The 27,655-nt window shown below is 36.3% G+C and overlaps 1 protein-coding gene across 1 annotated transcript in view; it reads right to left on the bottom strand.

Annotated features, from left to right (window-relative positions):
* The window catches only part of ARHGAP10 (Rho GTPase activating protein 10), a 340,816-nt gene that overhangs the window by 225,254 nt on the left and 87,907 nt on the right, over positions 1–27,655 (bottom strand). Inside the window, exons 2-3 of the mRNA XM_074273693.1 lie at positions 24,762–24,857; positions 24,060–24,121 (exon numbers count right to left, since the gene is read on the bottom strand). Of these exons, the coding sequence (XP_074129794.1) occupies positions 24,060–24,121; positions 24,762–24,857 (158 nt within the window). The remainder of the gene's footprint in view (positions 1–24,059; positions 24,122–24,761; positions 24,858–27,655) is intronic.

Genomic DNA, 27,655 nt, shown 5'->3' with positions numbered 1-27,655 from the left:
AGAAATAATGTCCAAATCTCACTCATGAAGCAATTCACATAAATCACTTATCCTTCCTGGGTTTCAGTGTCCTATGTGGAAAATAAGGGAGTTGGATTGGACCCCAACTTCTTAAGTTGCGGATCATCCCAAATGGCGTCTTGTAATTGAATGTGGAGGTCACAAAATTATGATTTATTATAAGTAAATGTTTGATTTCTATACCTATTTTAGATATTTTATATATCTAGATATATCCAGGGTAACATTAAAATTTCTTGAAAAGGGGACAAAAGTGAAAAAAGTTTAAGCCCTGAACTAGAGGGTCTCTGTGTTCTGAACCTTTACTGTCCGAACCATTCATTATCTTTTTTTTTTAAAAGCCATTTCAATCTTTTCTTCCTCTTTTACTACAGAGCTCCTCAGTTACCTCCTTATGGCATGCCCATGAATCTGAGTTCTTGGAGACCATCCCTGAATAGCGTAAGCTCTGGCAGGTTCCGCCCAGGCTGTCCGCTGGTCACTCAAGTGTCCACCCAGCTATGTTTGGAAAACCTATCATGTTGGCAGCTGTAATGTATCTACTCAAATGAAGATTTGGCTCTTGGGTCAGGGGAACGTTACCCAAACGAATGAAACCACAAGTCCTGGAAGGATTTAAAAATCTGCCTCTTCTTAAGCTCAAATTCCTCAAGGTCAATGACTAAGTTTCCACCATCTCCTCCCTTCCCAGCTCAGAGGCGGCCTGGGAGAAGGGACGGAGAAGTCAGCAAGGCTGGCGTTCACTTCTTGCCCTCTGACACATGGAAGCTGTGTGACCCTGGACAAATGACGGAATCACTCAGTATACCAAGAGACTGTCTGAGGATACAGGTTATGGAACAGGGGCCATTTATAGGAGAATTCCTAACCAAGAGCATCCTAAAACAATGAAATCATTGAGAGGGAAGGGGAAGAGAGGGAGAGGAAGCAAAGGAGGGAAGGAGGAAGAAAAAACAAGGAGATAAGAAAGGAAAAGAGGAGAAAAGAAAAGGGAAGAAGAGGGGAGGGAAAGGAAGAGAAGGGAGAAGGGAAGCGAGAGGAGGAAGGAGGAAAAGAGGAAAGAGGAAGGAGGAGAAGAGGAAAGAGGAAGGAGGAAGGAGGAGAGGAGAAAAGAAGAGGGAGGGGAAGAGGGGGAAGAGGGGGAAGAGAGGGAGAAGAAAGGAGAGGAAGGGAAAAGACCATCCAATGTGGCTGGTGGTGAAGGGTTTAAAATGAGGAAGAAGACTTTAAATGAGGAGGAAGATTTTAAATAAAGGAGTTTGCTTTAATATAAAGGTAATGGGGAGCCATTGAGTCATCTCAAAAGGAAAGTGGCTACATATTACCTTTATCACTGGTGTTAGCAGTGCAACTTTTTTTGTGGGTGTAGCTACCTAGAAATTTTTGGACAATGTTTCTCTTTTATCCCCCTCACATATCTCAAGATAGCAAGCAATATTTTCCTCAACTTGTCTCTGAACTTTTAAAAATCTTGAAATATTTAGATCCATCTTTTCAGTAAAAGAAAAATATTCATTTGATGAAATGTTTCTGCCAACTGTTTTCACTGTGAAGCTTTCTGGTTCAACCTTGGACTAAGACGCTTCCCTTTTTCTTCTGCAATCTTTGCAGGTAGCAGCTCAATCAAATCCTCATTCAGAATATTCATTTAATTTCTTTCAGAATTCCTTACATAAAATCAAATTTGCATTATATGAATTTATGAAAAGCAACAACTGTCTGCTACACCTCTCAATGCTTTCTTCCATCCAAGGGAAATAATTGCCTCACAAACTAAAACCCAAAAGAACAAACAAGTCTAAAGTTATCCAAATTCATTATCTCCTCTTTCACTCCTGTCTTGAGAGAAAATAAAAATTAAAAAGACCATCTAGCAGGTCTTTTTTGTGGTAGCTAAAAGTTGGAAATTGAGGGGATGTCCATATCAATTGGAGAATGGCTGAACAAGTTGTAATATATGGATGTAATGGAATACTATTGTGCTATAAAAACGATAAGCAGTAAAATTTCAAAAAGACCTGGATTTACATGATACAGAATGAAGTGATCAGAACCAGTACATAATAAGACCAACACTGACAATGACCAATTGTGAATGACTTAGCTACTTAAAGAAATACAATAATCCAAGACAATCCCAAAGGAATCATGATGAAAAATGATATCTACTTCTAGAGAAAGATGGAGTTTTTTTCTTGCAAAAAGAAAAAGAAAAAATGACTAACATGGAAATGTTTTACATGACTGCACATGTATTATATCAGATTGCTAACCATATCAGGAAAGAATTAGGAAAAGTAGGGGTAGAATATGGACTTTGAAACTTTTTTTAAAAATATTAAAAATTTACTCCCATATCCAACACATTCCCCACAGCTGTAAAGTGGTATTTCTAAAACATTAGTCTGAAATCACTCTCCCCTTGAGATAAGATACCCCATTGCCTATAGGTTAAAAAAACAAACTAACAAACAAACAAAAAAAAAATTCCTTTACTTAAAATCTTCCTCCTCATTTAAAGTTCTTCACAATCAGCTTCAATGGACAGTTAGGGTGGCCCAGTGGTAGGAGCACTATACCTAGAGTCTGGAAGTTCTGAATTTAAATTCTACTTCTGATACATACTAACCGTGTGACCACAGGCAACCTCTCAACTTTAGTCTGCCTTGGTTTCCTCAGCTATAAAATGAAGATTATAATTGCACCCACTAGCAAGCTTCAATGAGATAGGTGTAAAGTGCTTTGCACACCTTAAAGAACTAAGTAAATGACAGCTAATATCTTCCCAGGCTGATTACTGGTGACTATGTTTAGCCAAACTGGCCAGTTTGCAGCTCCCTTGCCATGCCCTTCCATTACCCATTTAGGGGTTTTGCAGAGGGCAACTCCTGGAATGCTCTTCCTTCTCATTTGATAGCTGCTTAGAACTCAGATTCCTTCAAAATCCGAGTCTAGTCCCAATTAGAGATCAGTATTATGGATCTATACACTTAGATGGGGAAAAAATATATATATCCTTATTTTTTTTCCTAATCTCTAAATGAGCATTTCCTTAAATTATGGGGAAAAAAAAAAAAACAACCCTGGTTTTCTTAAAATCTGTTGCTTAGAGGAAGGGGTCTCAATTCTGTACTTGTAGCTGCTCATCTAGTACATTGCCTGATTCTCAATAAAAGCTGGCTGACCATTGGACTGATGACACATTCCCTCAAAATACACATAGCATTTAACCTGTGTTCATCATAATTCCCTGTCACATACTGTTTTGAGCTACAGTCACTGTGTCATATCCTATACATTCTTTTGCTTTCATACTTTCAAACTTTTTCAATTGTGTCTGTTTCTTTGTGACTCCATTTGGAATTTTCTTGGCAAAGACACTGGAGTAGTTTTGCCATTTTCTTCTCCAGCTCATTTGACAAATGAGAAAATTGAGGTAAAAAGGGTGAAGTGACCTGCCCAGGATCACGGCTATTGTCTGAGGCCAGATTGGAACTCAAGGCTTCCCAACTCCAGACCCAACTCTCTATATCAATGTGCTACCTAGCTGTCCCCTATACAGCAAACTACATTATAAACTCCAGGAGAATAAGGGTCAAATTAATTTAAACCTTGTATCTCACCCAATGACTAGTAAAGTACACTGTAAACAACAGTCACTTAACAGACATTTGTTAAAAATGAAATAATGAAGGGCAGGTAGTTAGAGCACCAGTCCTGAGGTCAGGAGGACCTGAGTTCAAATCTGACCTCAGACACTGGGCAAGTCACTTAAGCCTGATTGTCTCAGCAAAAAAATAAAGTGATGAGAATGAAAATATCTCCATGGGATCAGAAAATTAATAAGTTCTAATCTTCTATTTCCAAAAGCTTGAATATTGATGAAACCGAAGGTGAACTGAGTTGAATGGGGGAAGAATGGAAAGAGAAGATACATGAAAAATTAATCTGATTATGCCAAAGAAATGCCAAAAAAAAAAAACAAAAACAAGAGGAGAACCAGGATTGGTTTTTGTTTGCTGGTTTTAAAGGAGAGCCAAAAGTGAGAGGAAGGATTCCCCAAAATGTCTATCTAAGCACCAAATGTTCTTTAAGTGATTTAGTTTCAACATTTAAACAAGGTTACTGCAGCATCCATTATACATAAGTAGATGCAGACATAGCCCACAGCTGGAAGGAGATGAAGTCCACAATTATGTCTCATGCACAGGAGCCTTTTTAACTCTCTCCATAGAGAGTTCTCTATCGTGAACCATGTTTTTTAAACAATGGCTCACAAAATTATACACGGCCTTTCCACAAAGACCCAGTATTACACAAGAGCAATTATAGGTCATTACACTTGTCTGGTATACAGAAATAATTTAATGCTATTTTTGTCTAACCCGGAGGCTAAGACTGGTGTGGGAAAGGAGTGAAAAGAATTTCTGATACATAGATTTACATAAAGAAACACAAAAAAGGAAAAACAGAGAGACCATGGATCAGTTAAGCTTCCCAAATTAAGAAGGGAAAAAAACAAAAAAAAAAACCAAGCATTAAAACTCAACCTCATGTGCCTTCTTAATTCAGATTAATCATGGAAAATTTTTGAACCAAGGCTGTTAGACTTGGAAGATGCTGATCTTATACACACACATATATGTGTGTGTATATATAGAGGGGGGGAAGGGGGCAAGGAGGGAGGGAGAGAAGGAGAGAAGGAACCAAGTTTATTAGATTATATATATAAAATCTCCCAACCTGATCAAAACTCCTCTTTCTAACATCTCTAACAAGTAGATATCCAGTCTCTATTTGAAAACTAGCAGTGAGGGAGACCCCACCATCATCCAAAGCTTGATCTGTCCCACTTGAATTCTGGGCAGTTCTGGCATAAAAGGCTTTCCTTCTGCTAAATCAAAAACTGTCTTTATGACTTGGAAGAGAAAGAAAGGAATCTATCATGTATCTAAAATGATTAGATTTCTGGAAACCAAGAACTGTAACATAAAGACCAAAGAGTTGAGACTATTTTTGAGCTTCTCTTTAATAGGATCAATTATAGAACAAGAGATATACTTACAGCCAGACAACCTACAAGCTCTTTCTCCTACACAAAAGACACCAAAGATCACTTTAGCCTACTCTACTAGCTCAGAGTAGATGAGGATATAGAATGACTTCAATAACTTTGTTTAAATGCATAAAAGGTTGAGAATAACTTAGTATATATTTACATTGTAGATAAGATAAAGTTGGACTAGGCAACAGCAAGCTCAAGAACAAGGTTGGACAGAAGGAAAAAAAGATTTTAAGATAATCTCTAATTGTGTCTATGACCTTGAGCAAGTTAATTCAATACCACAAATTTTTAGGAACTGTATTTTTTTTTTTTTTGCTTTATATGTATGCTTTATTATCATACTCTAATTAGCTTTAAAATTATATCTTGTTAGAATGAGTAATTATATGTAACATCATCTCACATGAGCTCTTTTTTTGTGATTACCTCACTTTTCTTAAATAGAATTTACAGTACTAAACACTTTATTCAACACAGGATTATAATAATTTAATAAGCAATAAATAATAAATAAGTAAATAACTTATTTAATAGGATCAATTATAGAACAAGAGATATACTTACTGCTAGACAACCTACAAGCTCTTTTTAACACTTTTTATCCATGCATTGCAGCATAATTATATTCCACAAGTTGTCCAACCATTCCCCAATTAATGGGCATAGAGATAAGGTAGTACCTTAGAATTGTTTTAATTTGTCTTTCTCCAATCAATAGTGATTTCAGAGCACCTTTTCATAAGGCTATATCTAGTTCTGATTTCTTCATCTGAAAACTATTCATATTCTTTGACCACTTGTCAATGGGGGAATGGTGTGTTCTTGTAAATCTCAAGTACATGGAGAACTGATTGAAAAATTAAATTTTTCATCAGAAAAACTTCTAATTTGGCTATAAGATTTAATTTAAGGTAATGAAAATTATCCATTTTGCCTTTCATAATACTCTCTATCTCGTTTTAATAATAAAATTTCTCTACAGATCTGACAAGTACACTATTCCATACTATCTTAATTTACCTCTAATATCACCCTTTAGGTCTATATCATATACCATTTTGACTTTATCTTAGTTTACAGTGTGAGATCTTAGTCTTTATCTAGTTTCTATAAAAATGCTTTTCAGTTTTCTCAGTAGTTTTTGCCAAATAGTCAGTTCCTGTTCCAAAAGCTGGACTCTTTGCGTTTATCAAATAAGTTAAAAAATAAGTTTACTTAAAATAAGTTACTATGGTCATTTACTATTATGTGGCTAATCTTTTTTACTGATCTACCATTGTATTTCTTAGCTAATACCAGATTATTTTGAAGATTACTGCTTTATAACACAGTCTGAGATATGATATGCCTAAAAGACCTTCCTTCACTTTTTTTTCCCATTGATTCTCTTGATTTTCTTGACTTTTGCTCTTTCAGTTGAATTTCATTATTTTTAGTTTTTCGTTGTTGTTGTTGTTGTTGTTGTTGTTTTCCTGAGGCAATTGGGGTTAAGTGACTTGCCTAGGATCACACAGTTAGGAAGTATTAAGTATCTGAGGTCACATTTGAACTCAGGTCCTCCTGACTTCAAGGCTGGTTTCTATTAATTGCACCACCTAGATGCTCTAAATTATTTTTTTTTTCAAAAAATAATCTCAATAGTTTGATAAGGTGCTGAATAAGTAAATCAATTTTGGTAGAACTGTCACTTTAATTATATTGGCTTGGCCCAGTCATGAGCAATTAAGATTTTTCCAATTGTTCAGATACGATTTGGAGAATGAGTTTTCTAAGAATTTTTTAACAACAGCTAAACAATTCTCTTCTTCATCAGAAACAAATTCAGGCTCAACACTACAAGAGTGAAGATCAATTAATAGCATTTATTAAGTTCTAACTATGTACCAGGTGCTAAACTAAATGATTGTGATTTTTAAAAAGACAAAAAATAATTTCTACCCTCAAGGAACTTACAATCTGATGGGGAAGAAAAACATGCACAGACACAAAATAGGAAATAATTAACCAATGGAAGGCACTAAAATTAAGAGGAGTTGGAGAAGGCTTCCTATAGAAGGTGGGATTTTAGTTGGGATTTAAGCAAGAAGAGGGAGAGAGATGTCTAGGTATGGGGGGGACAACCAGAGAAAATGCCTGGAGAGGAGAGATGGAGACATATTTGTGATATAGCAAAAATTCTGGAAATCAGTAGCATATAGGCATAATGGTTGCCCAATTTCACTTAAGAGCTAATTACTTAATTTCAAAGAAATATAAAATGATGTTGAGAAAGGCATCCATCTAATACAGGAATATCAAAAATCAATGATTTCAAATTAGTAGAAGTCAAAAATGACCTCATTTCTTAATCTTTAAATATGACCTTGTAAAACACAAAAACCAGACAGCAATAAACGCTGTGAATCTCTCTCCTGGAAATTCTTCAATTCTTCTTTTGACAGGTACAGGCCTCCAGGAAATTAAGAGGTGACTGGATAAGAAACCTAACCCAAATAGGATTAAAGGCTTAATGCCAATCTAGAGAGGTTTCTAGCAGTCCAGGGCTCGGTACCAATAAACTCTGTCCTATTCAACAGATCAACTACTTGCTTGAAGACCTAAGAGATGCATATCAAATAAAGAGGCTGAAAATGAAAGGAATGGGGAAAGAAGCTAAGAAGGATCATGGATACTTTGGATGTCACAACCAGTATATTTTTTTAAAAGTTCAGCAGGCTTGGACAAAAGGCCAAAACTAACAAAAAGAAATTTAATGGGGATTCATGGAATGTCTTCCATTTGCATCCAAAGGTTCAACTGTACAAGTACAGAATGGAAAGGACCTGCCTTAACAGCTCATATGAAAAAAGTCTTTGGAAATCTGCATGCCTTTGCCAGGCTGTTGCTGAAGCCTGGGATGCACTCTCTCCTCCCCTGTCTGCCTTTTCAAATCCCCTTCCTTTCCAGATTCAGCTGAAGCACAATCTTCCACCTGAATCCTCTCTTGTTCTCTGAAGCTCCTGGAGCCTTCTCTCCCCCATTTATCTAGCATTTATTCTGCATCCATGTCCACATTGTCCTCTCTATTCGAATGTAAGCTCCTTGAGATCAGAGAGTATTTCACCATAGTCTTGACATCCTCAGTCTCTTGTGTGATACCTGGCAACTGAGCTGAGATACAAAGAAGAGGTAAAGACAGAATGCAATTCAAGCCAGGGGAACAATTCAGATAATTGCACTCAAGTGGGAGAATATGGAATTTAGAAAGCAGTCAGTAACCCAGTTTGGCTGGAATGGAGAGAATGCAAAGGTAGAATCATCTGACATAAGGCTAGAAAGATAGGATGGGGGATTCAACAAGACACAATAAAGTAGCAGTAGAAAATAAGCACAACGAAGGGAAGCCCAAGGATAAAGGTGGGGAAAGCATCAGTGTAGAAAAACATCCAAGAGGATCTAGGATTATGTGGACAAGAAGCTCCCATTGCTAGAAGCAATCAACCAGAGGTGCCTCCACTGGCAGAATGGAAAAGAGGGGATTCCTGTATTTAAAAAGGAGGCAAATTCTGCAATTGATAAATGATCAAAGGGGGGCAGCTAGATGGCGCAGTGGATAGAGCACCAGCCTTGAATTCAGGAGGACCCGAGTTCAAATCTGGTCTCAGACACTTAACCCTTCCTAGCTGTGTGACCCTGGGCAAGTCACTTAACCCCAGCCTCAGGGGGAAAAAAAAAAGAAAGAAAAAAAGAAAAGAAAAAGCTTTGAAAAATAAAAAAGACCAAAAAATAAGACTTTCAGGACTTCTAGCATATAGATAGAAAACAAGGGATATATATTTTTTAATTAAAATTTCATGTCAGTCAACAAGCACTTACTAAGTGCCAACTATGTCAGCTCTTGAAGAGGCAGACTACCCTATACTGCTTTTCTGTTATGTCTCCCTTTAGTACAATGGTACCTGACAAACAATAAATGGTTGATAAATGTTTATTCACTCATCTATAAAATGGGGAGAAAAGTACTTATAAGCACTAAAGATCAAATGAGGAAAAATATATTCAAAGTTTGAATACTTTGCATATCATCTACCTCAGTAATTAAGTAGCTAAAATAAATACCTTCAAATATCACAGGAAAAAGTCCCCTTGTACCAAATATATTTTTAAAAATATTTAGGAGGGGTTTTAATTTAACCACATCAACCTTCCTCCTCAATATAAAGACTGTATCTAACCTCCATATTCTTCATCACTTCAAGCATCCTTTACTTTAGTATCCTCCTGATCCCTGATAAATGAGAAACCTGAGAACTAAGACGAATTTTCACTGATGTCTCCCACGGTCATCATGATAGTTCCCTTTATAGTCCAAGCTAACGCTGTACTCAAGATAATCATTTCTCTTCCAAAGCATAAAAAAGAATGACAAAGGGCAAATTCATCTACCCCAAATATTCCCTGAACAGCAGGACAGGGTCTCCTGAGTAATAGCCACAGAATCACAAGAAAAGGTCAGAGCCCAGAAAGTCGCCCTCCATCCTAGCAACCACATCAGTCACAGAGAGACAGTATGTTCCATGGGAAAGTGTGCTGGATCTGGCATCAGAGGTCTTAGGTTCAAATCTCACTTCTGCTACTTACTATCTTGAGGGTTGCATACAGTCTCCCAGGCTTTGTTTTCTCATTTATAAAAAGTACAGCTAGATGCTCACCACAATGCATAGAGCAATGGATCTGGAGTCAAACTCATATCCCTGAGCTCAAATGCAGCCTAAGAAATTCACTAGCTGTGTGATTCTGGGCAAATCACCCCTGCCTGCCTCCATTTCCTCATATGTAAAAAAGAGCTCGAAAAGGAAATGGTCAGTATTTTTGCCAAGAAAACCCCAAGTGGGGTGATGAAATCATACATGACCAAAAAAATAATTCAACAACAATTTTCCCATGATTAATGTGAAAAAAAAAATGTCCTGGATTTTTTTTTTGGGGGGGGGGACTGAGCCCCTTTGAGAAAAGAGGAATAAATAAATTCCACTCTTTGATTACATTTAGTTATGACATAATACAAAATACATTCATTTTGCAAACAACAAAAAGGCAGTACTTTCTGGTGTCTGGTCTCCCTCTGCTCTGAACATCCATTTATGTTCTAACTCCAAGAAAAATGTTAGAAAAGTTGCACTAACTCTGGACCCAATCTTAGGTAAATTTGAAATCAAAATAAAACTTAAATGACCAAGTAGAAGCAGTGCTGTATTTCTAAAATGAATCTAACTCAAGACATGAAGCTTGGTCAAGCTTCCAGAGGGCTTATATTCCATTCTTGGTACAAATTTGTCACTAGAATATTGGGATTTATTCAAGTCTTAAGGAGAATAGGGCCTCAAACTATACTCTTAGACTAGGGCAAGATCTTAACTTAAAAAGGCCAATGGCTCCCACTGCATCCAGGGCTATCTCCATCCTACTGGTCTATATCTGGCTCCCTGGTGCCCTTCTTCGTTAAATCCAGTTAATCTTTGTTTAAATCCAGTTCACTCAAAATCATGGCAACACCTCCCTAATATAATGGACATCTTGAAAAATGAAGGAAAAACTACAACAAAAAGGACTTGGCCAGACCCTTAAAATGTCCACGGGAAAAAATGTTGGCAGTAATTGTGAGAAAGGAGAGGTTCTAGAGAGATCCCTTTAGAGAGGGATGTTCTTTCAAAAAGGGTAAAAAAGGATTACTGAAACATTTTTTTAATGCATAAAACAGGGACATTCATATGGAGAAAGACAAGGTCAGTTTTGAAACTACTTTAATTAATAAATTTCTTTAAAAATGCAAGATATGCTGAAGTCAGGAAGATCTGAGTTTAAATCTGGCCTCAGACATTTAACACTTCCTGGCTGTGTGACTCTGGGCAAGTCACTTAACCCTCAGCCTCTGCCTCAGGGAAAAAAAAAAAAAAGCAAAGTATGAGAAACACAGATTTCTTCATTTCTGAAATCTGTCAAGAATAGAATGAGAGAAAGAAGAGAAAAAGGAGAAGAAAGAAAATTCTATACCATTAGATTAAATTCTATAATATTTTCAATCTCTTTAAAGCTATGGAAAATTTAAGAATTTTAATATGTGACTCCTCAACTACTTATTATCACACCTACTATCATCGTTATTTAGAACCTCTAACTCTAGACGTGAATTAACAAAACTCTTTCTTCATAACAACTCTTTGAAGTAGGTAACTTTTTTTTTTTTTTTTAACCAGACTTATGTTTATATTAGTCTATACCAGGAACTCTTATCAATGCAGGTTGACACTTGTATCTTGAGAGAAAAACCTGGAGCACTGAAAGGTTAAGTCACTTGCTCAAGTGCACAGAGCTGGTGTCCATCAAATGTAGGGTTGTTTCTGAGGCTACTATCCACTATGCTACAACAAAGTAGATGAGCAGTATTATTTTGCCCATTTTACAGGTTAAAAAGACTGAGGCTTACATAGCCTCAAGGCTTCCCCATAGTTGGAAAGCTAATATCTATTGAAGCTAGAATTCCATCCCAGGTTTTTGGTCTCCAGGATAGTCTATGCTTTTGATTATATCAACCTGATTCTTCAGTCTTAAAATTTAATCAGGAAAAAAAAAAAAAAAAAAAAGTTCTTCTGGAATTTCTGTTGCATTCTGCTTTCTTTCTAAACTATGATTTCTATTGTTAAAAATAAATAATGGGGGGCAGCTAGGTGGCGCAATGGATAGAGCACCAGCCCTGAATTCAGGAGGACCTGAGTTCAAATTTGGTCTCAGACACTTAACACTTCCTAGCTGTGTGACTCTGGGCAAGTCACTTAACCCCAGCCTCAGAAAAAGAAAAATAATAATAATAATAATAAATAAATAACTCAAGAGCAGGAAGAAAGTAAATAATTAAATAAATGCAGGAATAAAAAGGCAGTTTTAATGGAAATTAGCTAACTATGATGGATAAAGCACTGGGTCTGAAGTTAGGAAGGTGCAAATTCAAATCTGATCCTCAAACACTTATTACCTATATAATACTGGAAAAGTCATTTAACATTTAGCTACTCGATTTACTTAATTGGAAATGGGAATACACACACACATATATAAATATATGTATGTATACTCCCAAATATAAGGACTATCAGAAAAAAATGAGATATAATGTTTTGCAAAAGTTATGGTGCTATATAAATTATACTTATTATTATGTCAAATTATGTTGCCATTTATTTTTCAAGTTTATATTTCATTTTAGATTAAAAGAGAAATATGGAAGTTATAACTGATACTATATAATTATAGGTATACAATAGGTATATAATAGGTATCCAAGAAATCACTGTTGACTGAAAAATCTGGGTTCTCGAGCTGAACAATGAGAAAAGACAACTTTGCCTTTTTCTAACTATAAAATACACATCTCCCAATCCTTCTGTGAAAGAAGAGTTATTTGAATAGTAGTTAAGAGTGGCAGAAAGAGGGAACTTGGGGGGAGGGAGAGAGAGAGAGAGAGAGAGAGAGAGAGAGAGAGAGAGAGAGAGAGAGAGAGAGAGAGAGAGAGAGAGAGAGAGAGAGAGAGAGAGAGAGAGAGACAGAGAGAGAGACAGAGAGAGAGAAACAGAGACAGAGAGAGACAGAGAGAGACAGAGAGACAGAGACAGAGAGAAAGAAACAGAGAAAGACAGAGACAGAGACAGAGAGACAGAGAGAAAGAAACAGAGAAAGACAGAGAGAGACAGACACAGAGAGACAGACAGAGACAAAGACAGAGAGAGACAGAGACAGACAGAGACAGAGAGAAACAGAAAGACAGAGAGACAGAAAGAGACAGAGACAGACAGAGACAGAGACAGACAGAGACAGAGACAGACAGACAGAGACAGAGAGAGAGAGAAGCTTGAACAAAATTTGTTTTCTGAAAACTGGATTCCTTTTAAAAATTAGAATTTAGCCTTCACTCTTGCCTACTTTCAACACATCTTTTATGTAGAGGGCAGAATAATTTCTCCACCCCAATCAATCCCTGCCATTTAAATCTCCTCAGTGGTTCCCTATTATCTACCAAATTAAGTTCTAACTCCTCTTCTTGGTATCTCCCCCATCTGGAAGCACCTGGCCTTTCTATCTTCAAATTGTTTTACCGTTCACATAGAGGCTACGTTGAAGTCAAATTCTACAGCTTGAACACAAAATGAGTCCTCCAGCATCTACAGCTTTTTTTCTTCTGCCTGTCTGTCTTTTTGAGGCAATCACTAATAAGCTTTCCCCTTGCACTTCATCTTTTACTAAAATCCCTTTCTTGTTTACATCTGAATTACCCCTCTTACATACCCTACTAGACTCTAAGTCCCACCTGAGATATCTACCAGCTTCATAACCCTGAGTCAACATCCAAGAGCTCTTGGCAATTCTCCAGGACCATAAATTGGGAGAGAGAAAAAAACTTGCCAATCTGCAATGGTAAAGGGAGTTCCCTATCTGGGAGTTCCCTGATCCAAAAAAATACCAGATCTGGTTCCTATCACACATACTCACATACATAAACTTGGTAATATACATACATAATCCTCTCCTCAACCTGGAGTCTTCCACCTCCTATAATCTCATCTCAAACAACCAGCAAGTACTTATTAAGCTACTATTATATGCCAGACACCAGATTAGGCATGGGGGAAATAAGGACAAGAATGAACCTTTCCTTTTGTGTCCTAAATAAGCCTAGAATCTAGCTGGAGAAGGGGGTTGAGTTGGGGAGAGAAATGGGCAAAGAACAAAGTGTGTCCCAAAAAGCTTAGTGTCATTTTAAGCTTAAAACTGCTCTGAAACTTTTTAGGACACTATGTAGAGATATCCATAAGAGATTAGGGATGATTTTGGGGAGAAGGCTTGGAAAAAAACAGAAAAAGTTTGGTGTAAATGGTTGCCCCTAAATTAGGCTCTGAAACAAAGGAAAAATTTTCAGTGATGGAAATGAAGAAGGAATGCATTGCTAACATGGGGGATAGTCAGTGAAAAGGTATAGGGGAGGAAGGAGAAATCCTATTTATGAGAAATCCTAAAGTCAACTGGTTGCGTTCAGGGTGGGTAGAGGGAAATAATGTATAATGTATTCATTTCTTCTCTACTATCTTAAACTGCACGTTAGCTAGGAAAGAAGAAAAATCTCTCCTCTGTCCCACTGGTGAAGATTAGTTAACTTGAAAGCCCAGAGAAAAAGGCCCTTAGACAATGAAAAACAGGAAAGGTAAGTTTCAATACCTGGAGCAAAGTGGAACATGGCAAAGAAAAACGTGTAAGTTATTGAAGGAATGACAGAACTGTGTAAAGGGTGCTTGGAAGCTCAGAAACAACATGAACTCGATGGTCCAGGAGAGGGTAAAATCTGTCCAGTGGGATGTCAGAGGCAAATAATCTACTGGGCAGCCTCCAAAGGTTGATAGTAACAGTGATCTTCATAGGTTGTAGATAGATGATTGTTTTTCTTATTCACGATTGTAAATACGTATTTCCCCCCCCAAAAAAAAAAAAAAAATCTAAATTTTTAAAGGAAAATGCATAACACAGATTTGCACGTACAATCCTTTTTCAAGTATCGGTTCAAAAAAGGAAAAAGTTCCATTTATGATTGGTGGACATTTAAGTCCATAATAACTCAATATAATACATGAAAAACCACTGAAAAAAATTCAACACAGCTCTTTCTCATTACTAAACAAAACCCCAAACCAAACCCCAAACCAACCTACTCTAAATTGTTTTGAAAGAAACAACAGATTCTAAGAGGCAGAGAATTCTAGTCATGGGAAACACCCGATGCAGTGGCTAAAAGAGGAAGTGTCCTGGAGAGGATTCATAAATCTTTTATTGGTTATGCAGGGGATGGAGTCAGCAGCTAACACTGATGGAAGTGTGTCTTACATTCCAACTAACTTTTCAAATTTAATTTGTTTTCTCTCCATCTCACTTCCCCAAAACAACCACCTTTGTAACATGCAAAGTCAAGCAAAATAAGTTTTTGTGCTTTATGTCTGTTTCTAATGTATATGTCTGAGTGTGCACTATATCTGGTTATATACACATGCTGTATATGCACATACATACTTGTATGTTGTGCCTATAGCTAAAGATATCTGTGTGTATATATGTCATATATACGTGTGTGTGTATATATATATATATATATGTGTGTGTGTGTGTGTGTGTGTGTGTGTATACATCTATAGATGTCTATATATCACATATATATGCACATGCATACAGGTATTATGTATAAGGATATATGTATGTGTATGTCTATCATATACAAATATATACATATGTGTATGTTGTATACATCTATAGATATCTAGATATGTCTATATATCACATATGTACATGCATACAGTTATTATGTATACATATGTGTATATGTGTGTATACATATATGTGCTGTGTGCATCTGTAGCTATCTGACTATATATCATATATACATACACATACATATAAGTATTATATATACATACACACATATGTGTGCATGTACATACGCTACACCCTGAGTTTCTCACTTCTCTGTTAAAGATGAGTAATGGGTCATCATCAGTCCTTGCTAATCAGGACACTGTACTGATCAGTTCTTAAGTCTTTTAAAAGTCTGTTAGCATACATACTGTCCTTCAGGTTCTGCTCACTTCACTCAACTTATCTGTGGTTTTCCAGGTTTCTTTGAATCCATCCTTTTCATCATTTCTTTTTCTTTTCTTTCTTTTTTTCCCCCCTGAGGCTGGGGTTGAGTGACTTGTCCAGGGTCACCCAACTAGGACGTGTTAAGTGTCTGAGGTTGAACTCAGGTCCTCCTGACTGGTGCTCTATCCACTGCACCATCTAGCTGCTCCTCATCATTTCTTAATGGCACAACAGTATTCTATGACTTAAATCAATTAATACTCTCTTGGCATCCAGTTCCTTACAACTAGAAAAAAGAATTGACAATTATTTTTATGCATATAAATCCTTTTTCCTCTTTCTTTGATATTTTTAGTAACTCTACTGGTTACTAAACTACTAAAGAAAACAAATTAACTATTAAACTAAACCAAACTAATTAGTTTTGGGAAACCTAGCAATGGTTTTAGCACCTTTTAAGGGAATGGATAAATTCATCCACCTTCCTGTGCTATTAAATAAGCCCCTTTGCTAGCAGTCCCTCCAATGTTTTGCTCGTAATAAGGGCTTGACTATTTTCTCTCAAGGACGAGAGGTTAGAGGGAAAGAAAATGTTTCTTAATTGAAGGGAAAAAAAAGTAATTTAAAAAATCCACATCTTGAAGAAGGAGGGGGCAGCTGCGTAGTGCAATTGGAAGTCGAAGTCTTGGGCCACATTTGACCCTGGTCGAATCGACCTGTTTTCTCCACTGTATTAGGAAGGGTTGGATTATATGACATTCTAAGGGCCTTTCCAGGTGCAAAACTAAGATCCATCAATAATGATGCTTTTACATATGTTCACACATGCTTTGCACCACGTGGAAATTCACACTCGTGGGAAAAGTAAACTACAGTATGATCCTTTAATGTAATTCAAGACCTAAATTAGGCAGACACTAAATAAATAACAGGCACGAACAGAGCCCTTTGCAAGTAGACTTAATAAACAATCAAGACATCAGAAACACAAGCCCTTTTAGAAAGAACAGCTAAAACCTCTCAAGAATTTAAAGAAATATCTACCTTGTAATTAACTAAGAGTCACAGCTGAAATTAAAGGGACAGGAAATTTCAAAGGATACATCTTAAAGTAGGAAAAAAAAAAGGTAGCCCTAAAGTTACCATTTCACATGGTGACCAGAACACCAGGTTTGTATTCAAGATGCTTGAATGTTGCCTCACATATTATTTATTAGCTGTGTGACCCTGCAGGTCAGGTAATCTCTCTTACTTTTAATTTCTTCACCTGTAAAACTACAATAGTAACATTTTATTATTATATATTGTATTATTACATTGTATATTTTATTATAATAATAGTTATCACAGAAATGAGATAATATATGACAGTGCCTCGCATCTAGTAAGTTTATTATTATTATTATTATTATTATTATTATTATTATTTATAGAATTGTTCTATAGCCAAGGAGATAATATAAAAACACTTTGTAAACCTTAAAGCATTATATACACATGAGCTTCCATTTTGCATCACCTAAACAATCTCATTATCTTAAATAATGCTATAAAATTTCAAAATATACAAATAGACTTTTAAAGTCCACTTTCATTTAAAAAATAAACGTCTTTCCACATTTGGGAGGTAGGAATGGTGTTGGGGGGTGAAGAGAGACAAAAAGTAAGTTTTTTTAAATCACGAAAAGTTGACAATCATCGCCCTTTAAAAGAAGCTGATGAGGCTGTGGGGCTGGAATCAAGCAAGCCCAATTTTAAATTTAGCCTCAAATACTAACCAGTGTTGTGTTAGGCACTGGGGAAATCATTCAAATTCTGCCTCACTTTTCTCATCTATAAAATGGAGATAATAGTAGCACGTCCTTTCTTGGAGTTGTTATGAGGATCAAATGAGATAATAAGAACAATTAGAAAGTGCTATTTAAATGTTAGCTAACATAATCATTACTTGTGATATATGCCTGGACAAAGCCACTTTATCTGTGTGCCCCAGTTTCTTCATCTATAAAATAAAGATCATAATAGCACCTACATAAACAAATGAGATATTTGTAAAAGGCCTTACTACAATGCCTAGGGCACTTAATAAATCCTCACTTCATTCTTTCCTACAATGGGGAAATCCCAAACCATCAGAGACTTGAAATAGAGACAGACTTTTTTCCTTTTTGATCTGGTTTTTCTTGTGCAGCATGATAAAAGTGGAAATATGTTTGGAAGAATTGCACATGTTTAACCTATATTGCTTGCTTCCTGTCTAGGGGAGGGGAGAGAGGGAGAGAAAAAAATTTAGAACATAAGATTTCTCAGGGATAAATGTTGAAAATTATCTTTGCATGTATTTTGAAAAACACTATTTTTTTAAAAGAAAGAAAAGAAATGACATAGATATGGAGTAAAAAGATCTAAAATAAAGGCTCACCTGTAATACTTCCTGCATGACCTCATACAAGGGACTTATAAAAGGATTGGACCAGATGGCATCTAAGGTCCTTTTCAGCTTTAGACCTATAATCATTATAGAAAGAGAGACTAATCTATGTGTAAGGATCCCCATGAAGTCCACATGCTGACTTAGCTTTAAAATGTAATATTATCTGTTTCATTGTATTTTAATTTATCTTGTTAAATATTTCTCAATAATATCTTAATCAGGTTTTACAGCTTCCATTCTAATTGAAGGATATAATAGATATATACATTAACAGGTATATACAAGATATAGAAAAGGGAAGCTAATCTTGGGAGGAGAGAAACACCAGCAACTAGAAAGGTCTGGTTTGTTAGAGGAGTTCAACATCTGCGTCCCTTCATGTAGTCCAGTTACGCTGAGCAAGGATTTAAGCAACATTGACTTAACTACGCAGGGACTATATGTCCTTCAGGAGGCATTTAGTAAGCATCTACTATGTGACACTGACTGTATTATACACTGGGAAGAAAAAGGCAAACCCTGCTTTCCCAAAACTCACAATCTGTAAACAACAAAATGCAGATACATTAAAATAACTTGAAAAGGAAGCCCCCCTGTATTACGACTGACAGAGGGAAGGCATTATTAGCATTAAGGGGAATCAGGAAGAATTTTTTTAAAGTGGGATTTTATTTGGAAAGAGTATTTCAGGTTCGGGGCGGGGGGCAACCACTAAAAATGCCAAGGGGCTGCACATTGTGTGGCTTCCCTAGAAGTTTTAATAGCAGCAAATATTAATCAATTAATTGTATTAATTGAAAGCCAAGAGGGTGGCCTTGATATTAAGAGAGTTTAGAGGAGGAACAGATTTTCTAAAAAAATGTAAGGGAATACATCTTCCAAAGGATATCAAGAAACCTGAATCTTATATGGAAAAAGGAACAATCCTCAGGTTGCTGCTTTTGTCCTGGTAATGGAGGGAGTTGAGGGAAGCAGAGAAAGAGGAGGAGAGGGAGGAAAGAATAATGTATATATAAATATGAATAAGTAATATAAGTATATAAGTAAGGATAAGTATGTGAGAGAGATATAAGCTACATCAGATTGCTAGGAAAGGAACCAGGTAGGGAGAAAAAAATGGAAATCAAATCATATAAAAGTAAATGTTGAAAACTAAATTTTTTTTTTTTAAATAAATATATGAGCACTTCAAGCCTCTGTTTCTCCTGCCACTTTTTTTTCCCCCCTGTTTGCTGTCTTCCCCAAAATCCGTGCCTAGGAATTTCCCACTTCCTGTTCCCAGGCAAACATCGCTATTTGCCATATCCCAGAAATAGCTGATCAAAAATCTTTTCAGCAGAGGAAAAAAATAACCTTATAAAAGGGGGTAGAGGAATACCCAAAGAAGTGCTTTTAAAATAGCATCTGAAACACTCGAGCACTGTTTTGGAAGTCCCTAAATTCCTGGACCGTTGCCCAAGCTCAAGAGTACAGTATGTACTCTTGTATGACCAACCTCACTCATTACTTCCCTTCGATTCTATTTGGCAAAGACATGGAGATGGGGAGAATTGGGACTTTTATTGAATGGACATTTATTGTGTCCACCTTGCACTTATTTCTTCTGCATATAGCTATATATGTCCATGTTGTCTCCACTGACAGCATGTGAGCTCCTGAACAGTAGTTTCCATGTTCTCTGAATAGTTGTTTCCCCTAGGCTGAACCAAGCAAAGATGTTTCATCAAAGCTCTCTGACTGACATTTATGTACGGTGTTCTGCATATTCCCTGGTGCTACATCCCCGTCAAAAGTTGAAAATTGGCTTGGACCATGGGGAGTACATGATCTGATCAGTATAATCAAATGCTGATAATTTGAAAAACAAACAATGGCGATTTAGTGGGAAAATGTCAAAATATAGATATAAATTTTGCCTGGGATTTTAATGTTATCATAATGGATGGAAGGTGGGGAGAAAGCGCCCTACTTAAATCTTTGTTGATAACGACACTGAAAGCAAATCCCAGGAGAAGAATCTCAGTTTTTATTCTCTTTAACATCTGCAGTCTTTGACCTGACCATCCCCATCTTCTGGACCCATTTTTTTTTTAAGCTTTTTAACGTTTATTTATTTTTTATTATTTATTTTAATAGTTTTTATTTACCAGATATATGCATGGGTAATTTTACAACATTGACAATTGCCAAACCTTTTGTTCTAATTTTTCCCCTCCTCCCCCCTCCCCAGATGACAGGTTGATCAGTACATGTTAAATATGTTAGAGTATAAATTAAATACAATATATGCATACATGTTCTGGACCCTCTTCTACCCTGACTTTCACACTATAATTCTCTCCTTCCCACTTCCTGTCTAAAAACCTTCCTCAGCACTTTTTGCTCAACACTCCTTAAAGCACAGGTAAGTGCATTGCTGGATATGGAATCCCCAGGAACTGAGTTTCAATTTTTTTTTTCAGTTTCTTTTTTTTTTTTCCTTAATAGTATTTTATTTTCCCAAACACATGTAAAGATAGTTTTCAACATTCATTTTTGTAAAATTTTATACTCCAAATATTTCCCCTTCTTGCTTTCCTTCCTCCATTCCCCAAAGCAGCAAGCAGTCTAAGTTGTACGTGTAAATATATTTCCATACTTGTCATGTTGTACAAGAAAAATAAGACCAAAGGAGAAAAGAAAGAAAAAGCAAACAAACAAAAAAACAAAACCAAAAAAAAAAAAAAAAGATGAAAACACTATTCTCTGATCCTCATTCAGTCTCCATAGTTCTCTCTGGATATAAATGGCATTTTCCATCTCAAAACTATTGGAATTGTCTTAGATCACAGCATTGCTCAGAAGAGCTAAACTGATCATCATATAATCTTGCTGTTACTATGTACAATGTTCTCCTGGTTCTACTTACTTCCTAAATTTAAATTTGGTCTTACCAAGGGTAAGTTTATAAAATATTTTTATTAATTTATTATTAATAAACCTGTCACAAATCTCCCATCTCCTTCTTTTTGTCCCCATTAAAATAGCATCCAAAGTTTTCCCCACTATTCCTAGAATACTCTCCCTATTCACCTTTACCTAATAAAATCCCTGTGAAAACTTAGTTCAAGGTCAGCCTCTCCGGATTTCCCCTCCAAATGGTAGGGCCTTCAGCCACCTAACCCATTGTGTGAGAACCAATGTAGACTTGTCTGGAACCAAAGCTTAAAGTATAAATTGGCCTAGATTCTTGAAGTCCCTTTAACCTCTATGACAATGAGCCCCATATAGTCCCCGTCATCCATCTCTAGGAGCTCACAACATTCTAGAAGCGCCATCTTCCAATGTGTCACACCATTTCTGCAACTAAATCCCTGAACTTCTCACCCAGATGTCTGGAAGTCATCAAACCAGGCCAGCAAGCTTTGTGGCCAAAATGTAAATAGGCAGGCAAGCTAACAATAACTCCATCCACCTGGCCGTATCAGATAGACCAGAAGTAACCCTGCAGGCTTGTTCTTCTCATTCTAATTTCTTGACCCAGTGCATTCACCTCAAGAAAATTTAAAAAATTTTAAAAACAGGTAAATCCAAAGAAGACAATGGAAGAGAACTTCTGCACAACCACAAATACCTGTGATTTTGCAGCCTGACAAAGAAACGTTCTGTATATGTCCAAGTTTCTAAGAAAGGAATTGGAGACTGACTAAAAAGATACACATTAACATAAAATATACATGCAGCAATGGAAATTTTACACTTCATTCTGATTCCTAATCATTCACTTTCACTAACCCCAAAAGCAATAATATCATATTGGTCTCTACTCTCTCTGCAACCACATCCAACTTCCTTCCTCATTGAGGACCCTCTTTATTGGTTCACTTGCCTTAATTCCCATTCCAACTCATTCCAACACAGCTGCTAATTTTATTTTCCTAAAATATAGGTCTAACCACTTCACTCCTCAGATCAATAAACTCCAATAACTTCATATATGATTAAAAAAAAAAAAAAACTCATCATAACATGCAAAGCCTTTCACAATCTGATCTTTCCTAACTTAGATCTATTACCTCGCCTCATATACTCTTTGGCCCAGTCCAAGTGGCCTTCCTGCTACTCTTACTATTGATGATCCGTCTCCAGCCACTAGGCTTTTATTAGCCAGGCTGCATCTACTCTGGAATGCCCTTCTTCATTATCTCCCTCTCAGAATCTCTTTTTTTCCTTAAAAGCTCAACTCAAGCACTTTCTACAGGAAGATTTTTCTGACCCCTCCTTGTTAGTACCTCCCCTACCAAAAAAAAAAAATGTCTTGAATGTATTTTGAGAGGCAGGGCTGGTTCTGAAGCAGGAACCCTGGGATCCAAGTCCACACACACTGTCTGGGTGTCTCCGGGCAAGTCACTTAATCCCTAAATGCCATAAGCAGCTCACTAAGACTATAATTTGTAGAGGGGCCAACCTGCATCGGCAGAGAGTTCCTTCTCAAGAATTCCCTATACCAAGGAATCCATGTCCCTATCCCTATCACATAGGTTGTTCCTCGGAGAATTAAGATCCTTGTGGACAGAGGCTCAAGTCTTTTTTGTCTTTTTTTGTCTTTTGTGTCCCTGACACTTGCAGAGAGCCTGGAAAAATAGCAGCTACTTTCTGGTCAGTTAAAGCAAGGTAAAACAATCTTGTAACAGTCAAATAAATAAGGACTCACCAAGGATATGTACCTCCTATTCCTACTTGGAAACTTGGGATCATAAAGTCACAGAGTTAGCCCAAAAATATGGAACAATTTACCCATGATCAAAGAGTGAATGATAGAGCAGGATTTGAATCCAAGCTCTGTAACGTCCAAGCAAGTATTCTTTTATGGTTCTTGTTGTTGCTGTTTCTTAGCAAAGATCCTGGCGGGGTTGCCATTTTCTTCTCCAGCTCATTTTACAGATGAGGAAACTGAGGCAAACAGGGTAAAATGGCATGCTTAGGGTCACACTGCTAATAAGTATCTGAGGTCAAATTTGAATTCAGATCTTCTTGACTCCTAACTCAAAGCATCCACTGTGACTCCTACCTGCCCCCCAGTCTTCTTTACATTGCTCCCAAGTACCTTTTGTTTTCATCAGTCTTCTAACCATACATAGCCCTCGTTTATCCTCTGTCCCAATGCCAAAGAATAAACCACCTATTACAACATCACTGCCATCTTTGCAAGGGCATCTCTCTCCCCCTCTGTCTCTGTACATATGTCTTTCTCTCTGTATCTCTCCCTCCCTCTGTCTCTGTCTCTGTCTCTCTCCCTCTCTGTCTCTCTCTGTCTATCTCTGTCCCTCTGTCTCTCTGACTGTCTCTGTGTGTGTGTCTCTCTCACACACACATACACACACCATCCCTCCCTTAATAATTATGCCTAATAATAAACCCCTTTGTAAACATTGCTACAATAAATAGGCGATTTTATTAGAACAGCATGAGAACGGTCAAATCCTCAAGCAATAGGAAGCACAAAAGCCAGATGGAAAAACCCCTAACAATGCAGCTTCCCAGTAGTTTTTACTATTGCTGACCTCTATCTTCCAAGTAAGACAAGAAGACATAGATTGACCTCATAAATGTTCCATCAGACTCCCAGATTTTACAGATGAGAACACAGAAGTCCAGGAAGGGTATCCGACTGTGCCAAAGTCAAACAGCAAGTCTTTCCTGGCAAATCTCCAAAACCAGAATCTAGACCTCCTAGCAACTAGTCTGTTTTTTTATTTTTCCCCACAACATAGGTATGCTGTTTCTCCTATGACAAAATGAAGCAAGATGTTAAATTTTTTAAAATTGAAATTAAATTAAAACTATCAAGAAACGTAAATATCAAACATTTAGCATCCTGTCTGATCACGCACATCTCCAACTCACCATGATTTCTCTCTGTTCTTCCAAGTTCCTTAAAAAATTTGAAAACTCTCGGAGAGAAGCATCTACAAAGGTAAAAAAGAAATTATTTAATTATGAAAAGAAAAGAGTTTCTCAGCACTTTATATTTGCAAACAAAATTGAACATTTGCATGATCAATTAAACTTATTTTGCTAAGTTTCTTCAGGATCTTGTACCTTTTACCTGGTATCAGAACTTCCAATAAGAGGAACACTTCCTATCCATACAGATGGAGATGAGCTCTAAAATTCTGTAGTCTAAGAGAGTTGCTAGGGGGCAATCTGCTCAGGGTCACCAAGTCATTGTGGGAAAAGACTGGAATCTTGGTCTTCTGCTCTAGATACTATGCACCAGTAGCTTCTTACTTAGTAACTATTCACAATTAAATAATTAAACTAATACAATAAAACAGCGTGAATTCTTTTTCACTTTGTTTCCTTAATGATTTTTTGTCTATTACTCTTACTCATATTTCTTTCTCACACAACTGATATTTTCCAGTCCCATTTTTTCCCACGTGTTATTAACTAATCCAACTTTTTCTGTATTTCCCTATATTTCTTATACTTCTCAATTTTAATTGTACAATAGTAATTCCAATGCATCAATCAAAACTCAATTAATCATATGTACCAATTAACACAAATACACAATTTAACCATTCCCCTGTTGTTCTTATATACCTATACATCGCTCATCATCCGTCTCAGCATCACCAATGAATTCAAATTTGAAGTCTCTTAGTGAATGGGCAAACTTCCTCTGGGCCAAAGACAGATCTAAAAGAAGAAAAATTCATGATTTATACACAATTCAGATTCAGGTCTTTAGCAAAGTCATGGTACCAGAGACATGAGCACCAGTGAGACTTTTCACATAGAGAATAACTCAGTCCACATGCGTTTATTAAGCATCTATTTTATACCAAAAAGTATGTTTAAGAAATATAATCTAAGACTTAAGAAAACATAAGATTTACAAAGATCAAACAAGATCTTTACAAAGATAAAACCTATCCCCTTTGGGAAATATCTTCAAATTATTCACCCATCCTCCTCCTGGGTAAATCCCTTAAAATCAGATAGGATCTGATCTTAATCAGGGGAAGATTTTATTACATGCTTCAGTTCCATGACTGTCAGTTTTCTTTTTCATGAAAACCAAGTTGTATGTGTATACAACACACACACAACCCTTCATTACTGGAGGCAGAAAAACTCCAAATCAAACAATAAAAAGGCTTTATTTCTTAATGCTTTAATCAATGCAAAACAGTCTTATGTCTTCAGTAATGGTAGCCTTCCAGTCTGGGGCAGCTAGGCAGCATAGTGGTCCGTTTGTAGGGGAAGTCAGCAAGACCCATCTTGTTGAATTCAAATCTGGACTCAGACACTCATGAGCTAAATGACCTAGGCAGGTCACTTAACTCTACCTCAGCTTTCCCAAATGTGAAAAGTAAAGAACAAATGAGACAATATTTATTAGTGCAGTAGCTGAGCAAAAGCCGATTCCCTCTTTTCCCTTATTCCCATCACAGCTACATGAAGTGATTGTTGAATCTTTTCCCCTGAGACAATCTACTAAAAGCTACTTCAGATGATGAGTCCATAAGCAGAGGACCATGGATTTAGTGCTAGAGGAGCTTTCTTCCCCCAAGTCCTCATTTCACAGATGAGGAAACTGACAAATTACAGACACCAATCTACAAATGCTGCTGTCTCCCATAATTCTCTGATCTGAAGCACATGGCCTCCCCAAATCACAGCACAAGGCAGTCTCCAAACAACAAAAAGTGCATGTTTTGTTTTGTTTTAACAATACTTCATGTAGCTGAGAAGGCTTTAAAAACAAAACTGAAAACAATGACTGTCCAAAATACCCAAATGAAAAATGAAGGGAAAGTAATAAAACATTATGTTACACTAGAAAACATAACTATTTTCCATCTTTGTAACATCATCCACTTTTGTGGAATCATCTCTTTTTTTGAACAATCTAAATTAGGGAAAGACATGTAGACATCAAATTATATTATAAAGAGGTAAACACTGAAAATTTCTGGTCCTGGTTAAAAAATATATATATATATATATATATATTTTTTTATATAATATATTTTATATATTATATATTATATATATATTATATTATATTATATATATTATATATTATATATTATATATTATATTATATATATAATAAATTATATATAATATATTATATATATATTATATATTATATATATTTTATATATATTTTATATATATATATATATATATATATAAAATAGGTTACTGGAGCAGAATGAAGGAAGAAGCAGAAGGCACTGGCTTCAATAATCCAGTGTTTGATCAACTTGAAAATACAAGTTTATTAGGGGAAGAACTACTTATCTGATAGGTTCTGCAAGGAAAACTGGAAAGTCAACTATGAGGTCCTTGAGAATAAGAACAATTTTACAGTATCACAGTGTTTGCACATAGTAAGTGGTTATGAAAATGTTTGCTGACTAGATTGACTGGCCACAATTAGATTTAGATCAACATCTTGTACCATATAGCACAATAATCTCAAAAAAGACAAAACATGAAAATTGAAGGCCAGATCATAAAAGGAAAAAAAAAAAAAAAAAAAAAAAACAGAAGAAAACCACATCAGATACCTTTCATAGTTATGGACAGAAGAGAAATAAATACTAAGAGCAAGCAATCACAAAAGGTATGTTTATGAATTAAATTCACAAAAGGCAAAACAACTAATTCTAACTGCATGAAATTTAAAAGGGTAGGATTACAGAAACATAGATTGAGAGTTGCAATGGACTTTAAAGGTTATTAGGTTAAAATCTTGGGGGTTTACAAAGATAACTGAAGCACTGACAAGTAAAGTGAATGATCTATTGTAATGATATAATATAATTATAATATAATCAATAATTATCTAGGTAGAATTTGAACCCAGACCTTGGAGACATCAAGCCAAGCATTCTAGCACCTTCAAGGTGATATTTTTAAAATATCCCCCCCCCCAAAAAAAAAAGAAAAGAAAAAGAAAAAAAGGAACAGCAATTGTTCCTCATTTAGACCTTTCAGTGCAAGTTCCTTACCATCATAATACCATCTATTATTCCTCCCATCACTTTCTTTATTCATTCAATCTCTATTAATTCTAATTTTAATTTGTTTATTAATTCTAATTAAGAGAGTATTTAGGATGCCAGTGAAGGCTTTGCCCCAAGGTTGGAAATTTAAAGAGTATAATTCTCACTTCTCTGAGGAAGAATGCAGTCCAAGTTGGGTGGTAAAGCAGGGAGATGAAGCTGTGGCCAGGCTCCCTGATCAATGATTTGTCCCCAATCATGAGGTCAAAGCTCTGGAAGGGCCAGTATCCCCAAGGGAGACAAACTTCAGTAATATAGCTGAAAGATTGCTAGAGTGGGGATCAGGAAAGCTGGGTTCAAGACCAGAGTCTAACACCACTAACTCTGGGTGTACTATTCCTTCCTCTAGATAATGTGGGATTGTCCCTGAGGTTCCTTCTTCTGCCAGTGGGTCTACAACAATCTGTGTTCCAAATG

Source organism: Sminthopsis crassicaudata, chromosome 6, assembly GCF_048593235.1.
Source record: "Sminthopsis crassicaudata isolate SCR6 chromosome 6, ASM4859323v1, whole genome shotgun sequence".
Lineage (NCBI taxonomy): Eukaryota > Metazoa > Chordata > Mammalia > Dasyuromorphia > Dasyuridae > Sminthopsis > Sminthopsis crassicaudata.
Note: the sequence above shows the minus strand (reverse complement) of the source record. Positions and strands in the feature narration are given on the sequence as shown.